The sequence below is a fragment of the Crinia signifera genome, chromosome 6 (assembly GCF_055691185.1).
Source record: "Crinia signifera chromosome 6, ASM5569118v1, whole genome shotgun sequence".
NCBI classification, from domain to species: domain Eukaryota; kingdom Metazoa; phylum Chordata; class Amphibia; order Anura; family Myobatrachidae; genus Crinia; species Crinia signifera.
In genome coordinates this window covers 240,885,487-240,902,425 of record NC_139222.1, presented here as the reverse complement: position 1 = coordinate 240,902,425, position 16,939 = coordinate 240,885,487, and the positions used below count along the sequence as shown (strand labels likewise).

At 46.3% G+C, this 16,939-nt stretch overlaps 1 protein-coding gene across 6 annotated transcripts in view; it reads right to left on the bottom strand.

The window, feature by feature from the left end:
- TACC2 (transforming acidic coiled-coil containing protein 2) overlaps nt 1-16,939 on the bottom strand; it is a 117,989-nt gene that overhangs the window by 80,438 nt on the left and 20,612 nt on the right. The window contains exons 3-4 of one of the 6 annotated variants that reach the window (XM_083149189.1): nt 15,349-15,506; nt 11,671-11,799 (exon numbers count right to left, since the gene is read on the bottom strand). In XM_083149189.1, the coding sequence (XP_083005315.1) occupies nt 11,671-11,799; nt 15,349-15,506 (287 nt within the window). Of the gene's footprint in view, nt 1-3,137; nt 4,982-11,670; nt 11,800-15,348; nt 15,507-16,939 lie in introns of those variants that run through there. The other 5 variants (XM_083149184.1, XM_083149186.1, XM_083149185.1 and 2 more) reach the window with 5 other exon arrangements.

The window sequence follows — 16,939 nt, the reverse complement described above, 5'->3', positions numbered from 1 at the left end:
CAGCAGGGCCCTCATACCTTTGTCTGTAAGGGGTAGATTTATTATAGCGGCGCCTATCGCGCCGCTATAACAGTTCCTGCTTCGCCTCATTAGCGAGGCGAAGCAGGATGGGACACCGACAAGATCTACTAAGATCTTGCCGCCGGAGTGGGGGAGCGCTAACTCCCCCCTCCGGCGATGTCCCTCCTGGAGACAGCGCATCAGTTAATACTGATGCGCCGTCTCCTTCCCCCCCAGCCGGCTGACTGCGCATGCGCGGGATCTCGCTAGTCTCGCGAGATCCAAGCGCAGCTCAGCCCCAGCAGCAGGGACAGCGCTGTCCCTGTTGTTAGGTATAGGCATCGCCGTCTGCAGCTGCCGAAGTCGACAGCTGCAGGCGGCGGAACGGTCAGCGATGCTGACCGTTCATAAATCTGGCAGGAGGCAGGGGCGCAGTGCAAAACATCGCCCCTGCGCTATTCCTCCTGCCCCACACCGCCGGCGTTAGAGTAAACGCTCGGCGGGTGTGATAGATCAGGGGAAGCGCTATCCCCTGTTATAACGCACGGGGATAGCGCATATTCCCCTGATCGACGTTTAATAAATCTACCAGTAAATACCCAGTTTGTATTATCGTGGTCTCCTATTGTAAACGCAACGAAATCTGCTGCACTAAAGAAGAAACTGTTAATAAATAATCTCTTATCCCAAATATTTAAAAAACTGTCGTTTTTGTAATGTCCTTTTCTTTATTTTTATAGACTGCCCGCCATCTCCCACATCCCCTGCAGCACACCTGGCACTTACTTTAGTCAATGAGCCACCAGGCACATAAAGCATCCCATGTTCTATTTCCCTCCTGACTGTTTCTGCATTCCCGGTCACATGCAAGCATTGCGCAGGTGCGGCAGGGACGTCATGACATCATGTCATGATGTCACCCGCGCCCCTACGCAATGCTTCATTTTCGATAAATGATGCTCAACCTGTATAGCGATGATGGAGAAAATTGCTGGCCTGAAAATCGCTCAGTGCATACACACTAAGCAATTTTCAACCGTCAAAGCAATTTTCCCAGGGGGTTGGACGCTATGGAAAGCCGCCCACCCCGTCCCTCATCTGTTGGTAATACCAGCAGATGAGCACCGGCAATGATGCGGGAGCGTGCAGGAATGGTCACCGCTCATCGCTGGCCCGTACACACTGGGCGCTTTTGTCAGCTCACAGGACAAAACTGAGCTGCTTTCAGCTCAAAATCGCCCTGTGTGTATGGGCCTTCACATATAGACAGTAAAGCTGTGGATAACTAGATGATGTGTCCCCAGCCCAGCATCATCGCCGAAGGGACCCAGCACACATGGCAAAAGCATACACACTTGCCGCTGTCGGGTCTGACAGGGGGACCAGCATCCTGCTGCAGGGCTGATGGAAGATGGTGCTAGGGATCCACAGGCACACAATAGATGATGTACCGGATATGGCGCTCTGATCTGCAGGATCGGTTGACACGTTGGCTAGTGCGTACCCAGCTTAAGCACCTGATGCAGAGCTGGATGTACATTTGATGTTTATGCATGTATGGAAGAAAAAGGGCATTTACCTATTGTGATTGGATGTGTCTTTGTGCGCAGCACTCCCCTTCATTGTTGGTGCAATACTAGTCATCATCATCATCATTGCACATTTGTATCACTATAAATTTGGTGCAGACACAGTAGCGCACGCAGGGGGGGGGGGGTTCTGAGTACCTGGAAACCCCCCCAGGAGTCTAAGGACCCTAGGCTTAAAGCTGAGGATCCCCTCTTTCCATGGGTACAAGAATTTTAAAAATCGGCCCTTGGGAACCGGAGATATCTGACTTCAAAGTAGTGGTCCCCATCCAAGCCTGTTAATTGCTCTTCCCAGTCAAATATTTCAGGTTCTGTCTAACCTAGAGTTTTTCTGAGGGTATATTCCAAAAGCTGGGACTCTCCCCCTTGTCTCTACTGTTCCCAGAACCAGAGATATCAGCCTTCCAGCAACTGGTTACTGCTCCAGCTCCACACACCTGGTATGTAGTTTTATTTACTCTTTGGCAGATTGCTCTGCCTCCTGAACTCTGATACCCTAGTGACCAATAGCATTTGGTAGGTGGAATTCTCTAGTTTTTAATTCCATTAAAATCTAAGAAATCTATTTCTGGGAACTGGAAATATCTGCAGTCAAGCAAGCTGTCCTTCCACCAGAAAATTATGAATAATAAGCCCACTCCACTATACACCCCTCCTCTGCATATTAAACATCCTGTATAACCCTGGAAGTTTTGTATCAGGGCCCCTTCATTCAGCCCAATGCCCCCTTCTCCCACCATCTGTACAGTAAAGGGGTAATAAGTGGAAATTACTGATCCAGGCCCCACATGCTGAGCGGTTGATATAATACCCCCTACCATCCGCGGGACATCAAAGCTTCCCCCACACCTACCGCTGGAGGATTGGTAGGGGCCCCAATACATTGCTATTGCCAGGGGTCTACACCGCTGCTTTATTTATATATATGTGTGTGTGTGTGTGTGTATATATAATATATATAATAATTATTATTATTATGCTTTGCTCCGCCCCTCTGGAAACCCCCTTCTGAAAATCCTGCGTTTGCCCCTGAGACGATATGTCTTTAGCCATCTAACCAACTCTACATAAGTCACAGTGCATCGACCACCCTCTGCGAACCATTGAGACTGCCCACTTACAGACCAGTGAAGCCTTTTTCAGTGGTTAGTGGAGATGGTTTTGAATGTGTATGTCTAAACTAAGCAGGATATGAATCAAACCATGTAAAGATGGGCCAAGTGGAGAAGTGGCCCAAAGCAACCAATCAGCTTCTACCTATAATTGTATAGCATGTGCTTCATAAATTATAGGTACAAAATAGTTGGTTGCTATGGACACCTTCTACACTTGTCCATTTTGCCACCCTTTAGATGGTTTGATGCATAGAGTATGTACAGTGCGAGATCACGCACGACAGGACCACACACAGGCATCCTCCCAGTTCTGTGTCAGGCCCTAACTGTCTGTCCTCTTTTTGACCTGGATTTGTGGAGCGGAGAGTTCTTAAACAACATGGGAACCACAGTTTACAAAACACTCCTTTAAAGATAAAAATGACCACAATACCTTTCGTTGATTGCTCCTTTTGCAAACAGCATTGGGCTTGAGGGGAGTACCAGCGGCTCAGGCGATGTAGGGGTCACAGATTTTTTGGTAAATGACCGGTCAGAGTGGAGGACACTGCGCAGTTTCTGGGTGAAACTAAAAGAGTCCGTTGTTGGAAATGTTGGGCTTCTGATGACAACAGGGGAAAGTGCTGGCTCACTTGGAGGAGAAACCAACTTGTCATTAGCAGCTCTGGAAGAACCTTGGTCAGAACTTACTAACTCTGTGTCAGGAGCTGGAGATGGTGGGAAAGGTTCTTCAAAGTCTTTTGACTCTTCGGAGCCATTCCCTAATTGTCCATGGACCGTGTTTGCTGGTTTTATGTTTGTGGATAATTCCATGCACTGTAGTGGAGTATCTTTCTGTAAGAGTTCTGCTGCTGTAGACGGAAGATAAGATGTATCATCAACCAAATGTGCATGAGCGGTCGCTTGTGTACTATATGCCTCTACATGAGTTTCAGGCTGTGGCAAAGTTGCCAAGTCATCAGTAGGAGGTCTTATGGAGAGAGATGAATAATGTGTCTCTTCTGCAGTAAAATGTGGCTCGTCAGATAGTATTTCTGTTTCCTTAACTGTGAAACGTGACCTCTCAGATGGCATTTCAACCTCCTTATCCGTTGGATATAACTGATTGGATATTATTGCTGTCTCTTTAACTTCAGGAACATCCTTAACTGTTTTAGCAGCCAGGTCATTCCTTTCTACTATCGTTACAGGGGCTTCACTTTCTTTATATCCAAGTGCAAGATTTCGGTGACTGGAACCAATTTCAGTGCTGTCGTTTTGTGGCTTAACTGTTGCATCTTCAAAGATGTCATCGTTCTCCGTGGGAAGATCTGAGGATCCAGGTGTCACTTTCGATTCAATGCCGGCAGCATCAGTTACTCTGCAGGGTGACTCTGTTTCATGGCAAGCTTTTAGTAGTTGAGGAAGGTCAGTATTTCCTTGCAGGCCCTCATGTGCGATGGATGGCTGTACAGGAACGGATGCTGGATCTTGCACACTGACAATTTCGTTCCCAAGCACTGTATTCAATGCACATCTTACTGGGGAAGATGAAATGCTGTCCGTAATAGATATATCAGCTGGAATGCTCAATTCTTTTACGGTTTCCTTGTCTGTTGGAGTCTCGATTATGTAATTTGTGTGAGAACTAAGGGTGTCTTCGGAGCTAATATCAGGCATTCTTTCAATAGCCATCTCAGGATGTTTCTCCTGAAGGTGTATTTCCTTGTGTATATCATGATCCAGAACATCAAATGCTTCCGCTGGCTTAGAATCAGGCTCTGTTGTTGAATGTTGGCTTTTAATGGGCGACTGCGTTACAATATCTAACCCAGCTACCTGAGAACTGTGTACAGTAACTTTCTGGCCATCGCGGACTGATGGATATGCTGTGTCAGCACTCTGAACATCCAGATTATCTGAAGAATATTCAGTAATGTCTTTGTTGCTCCCCATGTTCTCATTTGTATCTATCTCTAGGGGTTGGGAATGTGCGTTAGTTACAGTTATTGGCACAGAGTCAGATGTGGGGTTCTGGTCTCTCCCCACTGAACTGGACAGATATGGCTCTGAAGGTTGCATTCTCTCCACTAAAGGACTCACAGCAGGGCATGTACTGGCATGTTCATCCTGCTTCATGTCAATGGACTGTTTCCCTTGGCTAAGCTGCCCCATCTCAACAGTGTCTGCATGTAAATCAGTGCTGGAAAGCATTGATGGTACAACACTAGCACTGCCCACATGGATTTCATCATTGCTATGTATCTGTGTACTGCTATCCTGTGTGCTGCATGCATCAGTTGGTATAGGAACTTCTGGGCATGTGTCTACAGGTGCATGATGTTCGGGGCAAGTATCTGGTGGTACTGAAATCTCTGTGCAGGTATCTGCTGGAACTTGAGGCTGGGTTATTGTATCTGTAGGGGATGCATCTGTAGGTACGTGAGGCTGGGTTAATGTATCTGTAGGGGATGCATCTGTAGGTACGTGAGGCTGGGTTAATGTATCTGTAGGGGATGCATCTGTAGGTACGTGAGGCTGGGTTAATGTATCTGTAGGCAACTGAGGCTGGGTGAATATATCTCCAGGTTCATGAGGCTGGGTGAATGTATTTGAAGGTAACTGAGGCTGGGTGAATGTAACTACAGCTTCTGAAGGCTCTGTGCATGTGTCTGCAGGTACTGGAAGCTCTGTGCATATGTCTGCTAGTACTTTAATCTCTGTGCATGTGTCTGCTGGTACTTGAATCTCTGTATATGTGTCTGCAGGTACGGGAAGCTCTGTGCATGTGTCTGCAGGTACTGGAAGCTCTGTGCATGTGTCTGCTAGTACTTTAATCTCTGTGCATGTGTCTGCTGGTACTTGAATCTCTGTATATGTGTCTGCAGGTACGGGAAGCTCTTTGCATGTGTCTGCAGGTACTGGAAGCTCTGTGCATGTGTCTGCTAGTACTTTAATCTCTGTGCATGTGTCTGCAGGTACGGGAAGCTCTGTGCATGTGTCTGCTAGTACTTTAATCTCTGTGCATGTGTCTGCAGGTACTGGAAGCTCTGTGCATGTGTCTGCTAGTACTTGAATCTCTGTGCATGTGTCTGCTGGTACTTGAGGCTGGGTGAATGTAACTGTAGGTACTGAAGGCTCTGTGCGTGTGTCTGCAAGTACTGAAGGTTCTGTGCATGTTTCTGCTGGAACTTGAAACTGAGTGCATGTACTTGCTGGTACTTCAAGATGAGGTTGGATGATTGGGGACCCAGCATTGGTGATATCATATGATTCTGAAGAAGGTCCGAAATAGATTCTACTCTGGTCTTCTTTTAGAAATCTCTGGTTCTCCCCTGGAACTATGCTACTTACATCTGGCTCAGTTATTTCCTTCTGGAATCCTGGAGTATTTGGAACTTCTATTCCATTAGTATACAATGTGTTGTCAGTTTCATTGCAATATTTAGATACTGATACTGGCTTGTCCATTTCATCTCCAGTGACAAAAGAGTCTGATGTGCATGACACAGGATGTTCCAGCAGGTTGGGAGCAAGCAGTGTCTCTTCTTGGACTCCACCATGACAGAGAGGTTTGTCTGAGGTTAGACAGGGTGTGTCCTCTGAGGACGCTCTCTTTTGCTGACTCAGTGTGATCAAGGAAACCTCTTCCTCCTTTGTAGACCTGCCTTCCAGGTCTTTACAGACGTTAATTACCTTTAAGTGTTCTGAAGTTAATACAGAGGCATCCGGCATAAGCTGAACCTTAGACGACTCTCCCACGTTGCATTCTGGGTTATGGTTCACTCTCTCTACATCAGACAGGACAGATAATTGAGGCTTAGAACTGATGTCACTGCTCTGCTTCTGATGTGATGCATATAAACTTATGTCAGTTCCACTTTGGACTTGGCTGGTCTTCATCTTGGTTTTCACTGGAAATGTCTCAGTCTTTCCATGCATAAAACTTTTACTGTCTTCATTTAGAGATGATAAATAATCATAGTCCATATCAGAGCCCTGTCCAAGGTCAGGTAAATAAGGAGCTGTCTGTGGAGAAGGAAGCTTCTCCTCTCTTGTTTCAGACTTTGCACTTAATGACTGAACTGGCCCATCCAATAACGTCTGCATGGCAGGGGAGTCTCCCAAATTAGCTTTTTTCTGAAGTGCTGGTGATCCTCCATTGTCGCTTGCAAGTTTCCCTTGCCTGGTGCTCTGTATATCATTAGTAATGTCTTCTGCTTCACTGATCTTCTCGTCCACTGCCAAGTCCATGCTCTTAGGCTGCAGAGGAATAACCTCTTGACAGGGGAGAGCCAGCTCACTCTTGATATTATACTGGAGCACTCTGTGACTTTCAGAAGCGTGTTCATCGTTCTGAGAAATGGATGCCTCCTCTTCTGCACCTGATATTGCCAAATTCATTCCCATTGTATCAAAACAAAAGTTTGTTACGTCTTCCAAAAGTAAGTTCTTCGCACAGGTTTGAGCTTTGCTGTCCCTTACTGGTGGTATACTATCATCAGCTTGATTCGTTACTTTCTCCTGATCACCAGAAGCAGCCACCTGCACATTTTTGGGTGAGTTTTCTGTACGAGCTACAGTCGTCTCAGCACCTCCTTGTCTATCATTAACGTCAACTTGATCATTGGTCATGTTATGAAGTGCATCGCTGTCTGTGTACATGTATGGGACATTACCAATATCTAGGCTTATGTCTCCACTAGTGTCATTTACATGGTCAGAGATGACATTAGGGCTACATGGCACTTTTTGATGTGTTCCTGGAATTTGGGAGCTTTTTGTGTCCATCAGATCGGAAGGGTTTAAAGCTACACAGCTGTTTCTAAATTCCTCTATTTTGGGTTCATGGTAGACTACATCGTTATTGGTAAAATCTCCACCATCTGTCCTGAAGTTCTTTAGCAGGTCATAGTCAGCACTGGCTGTCTGGCTTGGGCTCTGATCTTGAATGTTTTTAACTGGAGTCACCACTTTCAAACCAACTTTGTGGCTGTCATCGGAGCAACCTTTAGTGTCCGGATCCTCTGAAGGCATAGCAGCAGTGAAACTGGGATAGACTGGTGTCTTGTCCATCTGTGTCAGGAGACTTTCTTTCTGAGCAGCCTGTTGAACAGACTGTCGATTAAGTAGTGATGTAACAAGATTATCACTGAGGGAACTGAGCTCTGACGCCAACAGACTGGGCTCAAAGCTCTCAACTATGGGGGTTTCCCTGCTATAGAGATGGCTCTCTGGTACCAGTCTATGTGGAACAGGGAGAATATCTATATTCCTGTCTGAGCTCCCATCTGTTGTAAAAGGAAAGCTTATATTGCCCGGACTACCGAACTGGCTGCTCACACCATCTGTGGCCAAAGATTTACTGCTCCACAATCCTTGTGGTTCTCCTGCTTCAGGAATACTATCCATGGAATCTGCTTCTGTCTGGATACAGATGTTGTCTGGATTTCCCAGCAATGTGTCCGGCTGTGAAGGTTCTGCATTCATAGAGAATAACTGTAAGGGTGCTGGAATTAGCTGGGGTTTAGCAATCAGGGGCTGAAAACTTGGGTCCATAAAGTTCCAGTCACCCTGTTCTACAGTAGAATTGTTACTGAGCAGAGTTACTGAGGGCACAACATTGTCTGGGTTTATATCTTGTTTGCCCAGTACATCTGCACCTGCTGCCAGCTTTCCTTGTTCATTACTAGCATTCGTAATCACTGGAAGAGTTTCTTCAGAAGTAGGTCCTGTCCATGGCATCCAAACTGAGTCCTGATTCTCCTCAGCTGACATCCTGGGGATTATCTCTGGCAACACTTGCTGTCCCCATTCTCGGAGTACCCCAACAAGTCCTATGTCCTGTGACGCTCCAAGTTCCTCTTTTTGGGACTCTTCATCTGGGAGGACACTGCAGTTAACAAGGTAAATGGATCAAATCATTCTGTCTTCATCAAAACTCTAGGTGAGCAAAATACAGGGTAATAGGGCAGAACCACAAGCCAGCCACAACAGGCAGAACCCAAGGACAATAGAAACTCAGGACACCACAAGATCACATGCTGGAGGCCCAATGGGACAGTTATATGTAAAGGTAACATGCAGAAATAACACACAGAACCTGACTGATATCTGGGGGCCTGATTGTAAGTTGCATAGATGCGTCTGCATTACGGAACGCCGGCCATACCACTATGTTTTATGTCTGCAGTCGCCATCATTACTATAGGGATTTATACCCACACGATGCTGGGTGCAAAAATTTAGCATGAATCAGACAACACATCCCACTCAGCAAGACAGTACTGACGTCAGCCGGGATGCCCATGACAGTGACACGGAACGTATTCGTTCAGCGCACCCACAAATGCCTATTTAAATGAAGGTGTGGTCTGTAAATGATCGGATCAATCTTCGCCTGTATGAGCATGCATAAAAGCGCACGGGCAGTCACTGGTTTTTATGACACATGCGCAATTTTCAGATATCCATGGGATACGGCCGCACATCCACTGGCATCCAACTGAAAATCAGGCCCCAGATATCCTTTTCCTATGATTACACGTGCATCTCTTAAATAAAAGTATCCAAATGAGTAGATCAGAAGAGCTTTAAAGTAAAGAATGTGGTAATAATAGCAGGATGCTAAATTGCAATAAATCAATAGCAAATATTTACCCCCAAAAATAAACTGTAAACTAATCTGCATAGCAACAGTGGATTCTGCGTTAGAACGATTAAGCATGCATTAGAGATGGTGCATATTTGTAAAACGATATCGGCTACTACTGACATATGAAGGAGATCTGCAAGCCCAGATAGGGAAAGTAGGAAAATACCAAAACCGTGCTGGACTCTGTCCAAAGAGATGGAATCAAGGCAAGTACGCAACGCAAGCCTGTCACACTTAGCTCAGCACTGATCAGCATGCAGAGAATGTACAGGAACCTCCAAACTCAACAAGGAAACCCCCAGCTCGCAGACGTGCCTCTACCTCACTGTAATCAGTCCAGTGTGCAATGTCTATAACTAGCCATGTTTAACGTTCTTCCCCTGGGATTATTAATTTTATATCATATCCGATTTTTTTCCACCTGGAAACAGTGGAAGCAGGCATTTTCTAGTCTGAGGCTGCATACAGACTATCTACTGTATTCACCTGGAACTAGAAGTATCACACAGACTCCATGGGGTAGGTTTAGTAAAATTTCTAAAGGTGCCAATAGCAACCAATCAGATAATGTCAATCATTTCTCTATTGCATTCTAGAAATTATAGACATAATCTAATTGGTTGCTAAGGGCAGATTCATCTTTTTTTTTTTTTTTTTCATTTTCTGAAGCTTTACTACATTTACCCCAATGTTTCAGTGATACAATTAGATCTAGTGATCTGATAGGGTTAATGTTTCCCCGGACCCCTCCGCTATGTGTAAGTACAAAATGTATTCTTAAGTAAGTTGACATACAATAATGTCAGGTGTAACATATACCGTATGGGATTCACAGGATTGTTATCACTGGATTGATTCAAATGGTTAAGTTTACGAAGATGGGAGTTCTACTGAAGATGGGATGCCCATAGCAACCAATCAGATTCTGCTTCTTATTTATTTATCACCTTCTACAAGATACTGGGCGGGATCTCTAATCTAAATATGCGGTAAAAACCCAGTTATCAGGGTTTTGACCACATTTTGATATGCAGCTGCGGGGGATATTGCCAGCAAAAGCTGGCGATACCCCATAGAAGCCTATGGGCTTCTTAATGCACCCACGCCACCCCGAACGGACCCCCGCCGCCTTGCGCCAAACCCCCCCCCCACCTGTGTCAGAGCAGCACAGCACTGTGCTGCCCGGACCTGTGACCTCCTACTCCCTGCACTGAAAATCATCTTCCGGGTGAAGGGAGGAGGAGAGCCCACCCGCAGCAGCACAAGCCGGGTAAGGGAGGGAGGGAGGGGGGAGCCGCCGGGACCTGCTGGCTCACCGCAAAAGACAGCTCTTAACGCAAGAGCTGTCTTTTGCCATAATTATCACATATATTAGAGCATATGCGATAATTATGTCAGTGGTAGCCGGCGATGTGCGCAGATGTTAGAGCATCCCGCCCAATGGATTGAATTGAATTGGTTGTTAAGGGCAACATCTTCAATAGAACCTCAAATTCTGCTATCTCTGTCCGTGTATGTTTCTTTCTCTACTTCTATGCAGAACATTGCAGAATTGTACTGCAAAACCAAAGTATAATAAAATATATAATATATGTATGTAATGTATGGGCAAAACTAGGCATGTGCAGACCCGTTGTTCAAATGCCTTCGGCCAGTATCTCTCGCCGGGTGTTCGCACACTTAGGGGAGGGAAGGGGGCGGAGAGTGGGCTGGGGCAGGGGAACGGGCCCAGATTTATGGTCTTCCCCATGAAAACACCAGGCTATGGGAATGCTGGCGGGCGGCTGACATCACATGACATCAGTGCCCGCCCCCTTTTTCGCCCGTCTCCAGCCCAGATAAAAGTCAGTTCAGAGAAAAATCATTCGATGGTCGGCGATCATTGAATGATTTTTCGCCCGTGTGCCCGTATGTGAAGGGATGTATAAGCGTACGCATCCCCTCGCATGCAAATGGTGTCATTCGCACGAAAGAAGGGACGGACGTTCACTCGAGCGGAGGGCGGGCAACATTTACCTGCACGCCATGCAGCGAAAATGAATCAGGCCCTTTGTTTCTTGTTCAGTGTTAATACTAATCCTAGATTAAGTAAAACAGAAAGGGATTTAGCAAGTTAGCACATGACTCGTGCCTGGCTCTCAGCAGAAAACACCCGGAAGCAGTCAGGCAGCAGGACAAGCTCAGACTATATGCTCCGCTTTGGGGTATTGAATAATAAAAAGCTTTTTTTTTGCCGTAAATAGTTCAGTGTAAGCTCCCAGCTGTTACATAGAGGCGCACAAGTCTCCCCCCCCCAGAGCCATGCTGCAAGCCATGCATATAAGAATGGTACCTGATGGTGCCCGGCCCAGAGCTGCTCCCAGATTCTTTATATTCCAGGCCCTCTATATAAAGATCAGTCTGCGGAAGGGCAGGAAACAGCTGTCCTTCGTCCCAAACGCTACGCTGGAAAGAGACGCTCCTGGGGAAGAGAAGGGATCACTGAACAGAGGGAAATAGGGGTTCACACTAAAAAAACCACTGTAATATTTTTTTTCCAAGTTAAACACGTTCCGAAGTATTATCCCCAGAGACTCAACAATGGCCGAACTAGAGACAGTCATGACCTCTGCAGCTTTCCACTTGTAATCACTGACAATGGCGTGGAAACAAGGAGTGATTGCTGTTACAGATACAATTGTTACTAGATCTTCAGGACAATTCTGAATGTCTGCTAAATGTAACATAACAAGTATCTGCTGAGTGTCACAGGACTGTGGCCCTTATTCTGGTTCACTCGGAAAGGCAAACTCCTTCTCAAATGGACAAAACCATGTGCACTACAGGTGGGGCAGATGTAACAGGTGCAGAGAGATTTAGATTTGGGTGTTATATTGTTTCTGTGCAGGGGAAATACTGACTGCTTTATTTCTACACTGCAATATAGATCTCACTTTGAAGTAAAATCCACCCCCCCAAATCTAACTGTCTCTGCACATGTTACATCTGCCCCACCTGCAGTGCATATGGTTTTATCCATTTGAGAAGGAATTTGCTTTTGCAAGTGAACCAGAATAACGGTCTGTGTGCAAATATTGGTTCTGCCAGAATTACTCCGGTATCCAGATTTTAGGCCATAGTTCGATATTAATCCAGATATTAGTCAACATGGATTAGGTCGATATGGTCAAATGGTCAATACGATCATTGTCAACACATGGGATACGGTCTTTAGGTTGACTCTATTAAGGTCGACGTGAAAAACTCTTGTCGACTTTTTGACTGTTGACCTTCCCATTGTTGACTTAATGCTTGTGTCGACCTTCCAACCCTGTCGACCTTAGCCATGTGGACCTATTTCATGTGTTGACCTAAGCCATGTCGACTTTCAGTGGTCCACCCAATGCATGTCGGCGTAATATGGGTTGGCCCAATAACCCACAGCACATAGTCAATATGAGTTTTTACCGATTTTGGTTTTATTGTTTGATCATTTTCATACCGACCCCCCGAAGCCCTTCATGAGAGGGCGCCATACACTAATTTGTGATCCTTGTGCGACATGACAAAAATTTGGCAGCCCAAATATTTTTTTTAAATCCTCATGTCGATAGATTTATTTGTCGACCATTTATGTGTTGACTTTTTCCATATGTCAACCTTTGTCCCATGGTGAATTTGAATATTTTTGGAGAGAGTGACTATAATATGTTATTAGTGTACTGGATCTATTGACCTCAGGCCGCCAACCCAATAAACTTCAACAAACATTACTGCAATATGTATTCCAAAATCGCACATTATCGCACTATTTAAAATCGCGGTTTTTCCAGAATGCGCAAATTTTATGAGATGTGATTTCCATCCAAAAAAGTGCGATAAAGTGCGATTTTTAGTAAAAAAAAATGTCCCCCGTATTTCTGAAACCAGCCCTGAACTCTTGGACCGGTCCCGGTTCCAAAATGCGGCGGACATAAAAAAAGGGAGTCCCCCGTATTTTGGAACCACATGCAAGAGCCGGGGGACACTTTTTACATAAAGTCCCCCCGGCTGTATCATGCTCACCATGGCTGGTCAGCCTTGGATAGGGTACCTGTGGGAGTGGGGACCCCCCAATAAAGGCTGAAGCCCGGGGCTGTCACCGGCGTCTGTGGGACTCCGGCCTGACAGGGTTAAATCAGCCATACAAATCATTGCTTCATACAGGTAAATTAAAAGTCCAAGCAGGCCTCCCCCGCATGCTGGGACTTGGCGAACCACAAGTTCAAGCATGCGGGACATTTATGGGCCCGCTGGGACTTGTAGTCCACCTGTAAAAAGAATGTCCAAGGCTGACCAGCCACGGTGAGCATGATACGTCCAGGGTACCTTATGTAAAAAGTGTCCCCCGGCTGTAGCATGACACCGCGGGCTGTTGGAGCCCAGTGCTGGTTCCAAAATATGGGGGACCCCTACGCTTTTTGTCCCGTGTATTTTTGGAACCAGGTTCGGCTCAATGAGCCCAGGGCTGGTTATGCTCAGGAGGAGTGACCCCACGCCATTTTTTTGTTAAAATTAAACTTTTACACGTATTTTACCATAGAACCATGCACAGATCTCAATGATCTGTAAATGGTTCTGTCAAATTCGCCCATGACAACCTGGTCTGCATGTGTGGCGATTTTTATTAACTTTTCCCGAATTCACATCTTATTAAATATGTGATTTGTATACTTTATAATTGGAAAACATCTGGATGCGAGTTCCGCCGTTACTAAAAAGCGTCACTTCAGAATGTGCGATTTCGCAGCAAAAATGCGCGATTTTTATGGCTTTTCGCATTTCATTAAATATGTGATTTCGGGAAAAGTTTGAAAACGCCAGTTTTTTTTTTTTTTTTAATATCGCCAAAAAAACTAAATTTGCATCCTATTAAATGTCACCCATCGTATCTACAGATGGGTCTGGTCCCATCTTGGCAGGGGATGGCGCTGGCGTCGCCAGCCGCCATCCCCCGCCAGCGCCATGGCGATGGTGAGAAGGGGACGCGCGCGCACGAGAGGCGCGCGCGTCCCCTTCCGACGGCGCTTCCATCCGTTCCCCCGGGTCCCCGCCGGCTTGCTGGCGGTAACCCGGGGTCCCCGCCGCCTGCCCGCATCCCCCCCTAACCCCCCCTAACCCTGTCCTTCTCCCTGAGGCGGAGACGGACAGGGTTTCCGTCGCGCTGGCGACGGAGACTGAGACGCGCGTGCTCAGTGTATTCGCTGGCGCGGCTGCTGGTGGGTCGCCAGCGTGGACGTTCTGGCGACCCGCCAGCCAGGATGGGACCTGACCCATCTGTATATAATAATTGTATATGGTTTGTTTGCATTTACAGTTGTCTATTGTAACATATTTTTCCCCGCTGGTGGTCAGATGCTATGTTTGTTTTAAAATATTTCATTAAAATACAAATATATATTCTTAGGAACAGCGCACATCCAGAGGGCCATGGTTTGTTTGGCAGTGGTACATCGTATATTCAATGTCCCAATTTTGTGGCTGTTTGGCATTGAGATACATTTTGAATAATGCCTTTTTACATAAGAGAGAACCTTATTTTTATGACCAGGAATTGAATGATAAATACAGTGGCAAAAGTTTATCCTAGTTGTCCAGAGGCAAGTCAAATGTTGGTGTTCCCCCCCCCCCCCCCCGCCCCACCACCTTATATATGCATGTGTGTTCAGATAGAGCGCCTCTCAGTCAGCAATGGGAATCGCCAGATCCCCTCCGCTGGCGAGATCTGGCGGAGTGGCGCTCCATCTGACAGGGGCGCGCGAGTGCCTCACACGCACGCGCATCCCCTCCTTGGTGGCGGATGGCGGAAAACCTGCGCGTCTCTTTAGGCACTTATGGCATATTCACTAAAGCACGTCAATAACCGACTCGTCCACTAAATAATGCTCTGTTCCCAAAAAGAATTCCTTAGCTCTTCTAGTACAACACTAAGAGCACACTCCGGAGGCACAACGTAAATGCCCGGCCTAACGCGCTATCTTCCAGTTCTTACCCCGGATTTGCTGCGGACAATGTCAGGTTCTCAGAGAATAATGACGGGAAAGTATCCCTGTCTTCATGTTCCTCTTCCTGGCGCTGGGCTCCGTGCTGGCTGATGGGATTCCTCTGAGGGTAAAGCACGGGAATGGTTTCTACAGATGGAAAGAATTCCTGAAAAATAAAAATAAACAGGGTGAAACACATCCACTTCTTTACAGAGCACCAGTCACTGACAATAAAGGAGCAAAGGGGGCCATTCAGAACCGTTTGCTAGGTCTGAATCGGGCTCAAACTGCTTTGTAAACTGAAATAATATTCAAGAGAATCCAGTGACATCACTCGAGGCACGAGGACTGAGGCACATTTCCACATAAACGTCAATGCTGTCTGTGATACAACAGTGTACAGAAGCTTCAGAAATAGTGTATTTTAATTACATTGAATAGTGAAAATTAATTATCTGTGTTTTATTCATAAAAACCACAGATGACACTTGTAGAGCAGGTCTATTCACAGATATTGGTATTACGGCACAATGTGCTCAGCCGTAATGCAGTGTATATATAGAAACTTGGATCGAACTATGTGGAGTTCGTATGTTCTCACCATGGCCCTTATTCTGATCGGTGCGGATATTCCCGCATTCTTACGGAGCGGTCCGTACGCCACGGTGTTTTGCCGCGTGCGGCCATCGTCCGTAGAAACGCCCACGTGTCCTCCGCATTCGGACGGACTCACTCTTTAAGAACAGGGCGTGTTTACGGACGACATACAAACCATGCGTGTGCGGGAGAAACACTCCGATTCTGCACGGTATTACAGAGTATTACAGAGTATGCTCGGGAATACCGCATCCGAACGGGAGCCAAGCGGTGCTACCGCACGTAAGCGGAGTATTTACGCCAAACAACCCACTATTATGTATCTTCTGCAATACATCACATGACCCACTTATTCAATTACCTATCCTCATAAAAAACTTCTTATTTGGAATTGGAATCAATTAGATGCCAATATATCCTTACAAGCATGCCTAACACATGCATTGCACACATTAACCCTTACAGCAATTGAAGCAGCAATGGTTTCAATTAAAGCACTGACAAGCGTCCTATTAGTGAGTAATGAGTAAAGGAGTCGATTCTATTGGGTTCAGGTGTTAATGCTTGTAGTCATTAGGCGGTACGTTCGCCTACCGCATGAACGAGTGGTGTCCGCAAAGCAATAGTACACTTGTGGACACCGCACATTTCTGCCCTTTTTGGTCGCGTGCATTCGGAGTGCTATCCGAATGTACGCCCCCCAACATAAGTGTACTCCCCCGTGTCCGCCCATGTTTCCGCCCCGTTTTGCCCACTTTGAAACTACGCCCATGTGTCATTCCGCATGACGCCCATAATACGCCCATATTTCCCGACTGATTGCGGTGCACAGTTTTGTACGGGATTTGCCCGAACAGGTACGGAGTCAATGCGTGGCACATGCGCGTTGCGTTCTCCACGCATGCGCAGACGCCGTAAAGACGCGATCCGAAAGTATGCGGTAAAGTACGCGTCAATCAGAATAAGGGCCCATGCTTGTGTGGGTTTCCTTCAGGTAATCCA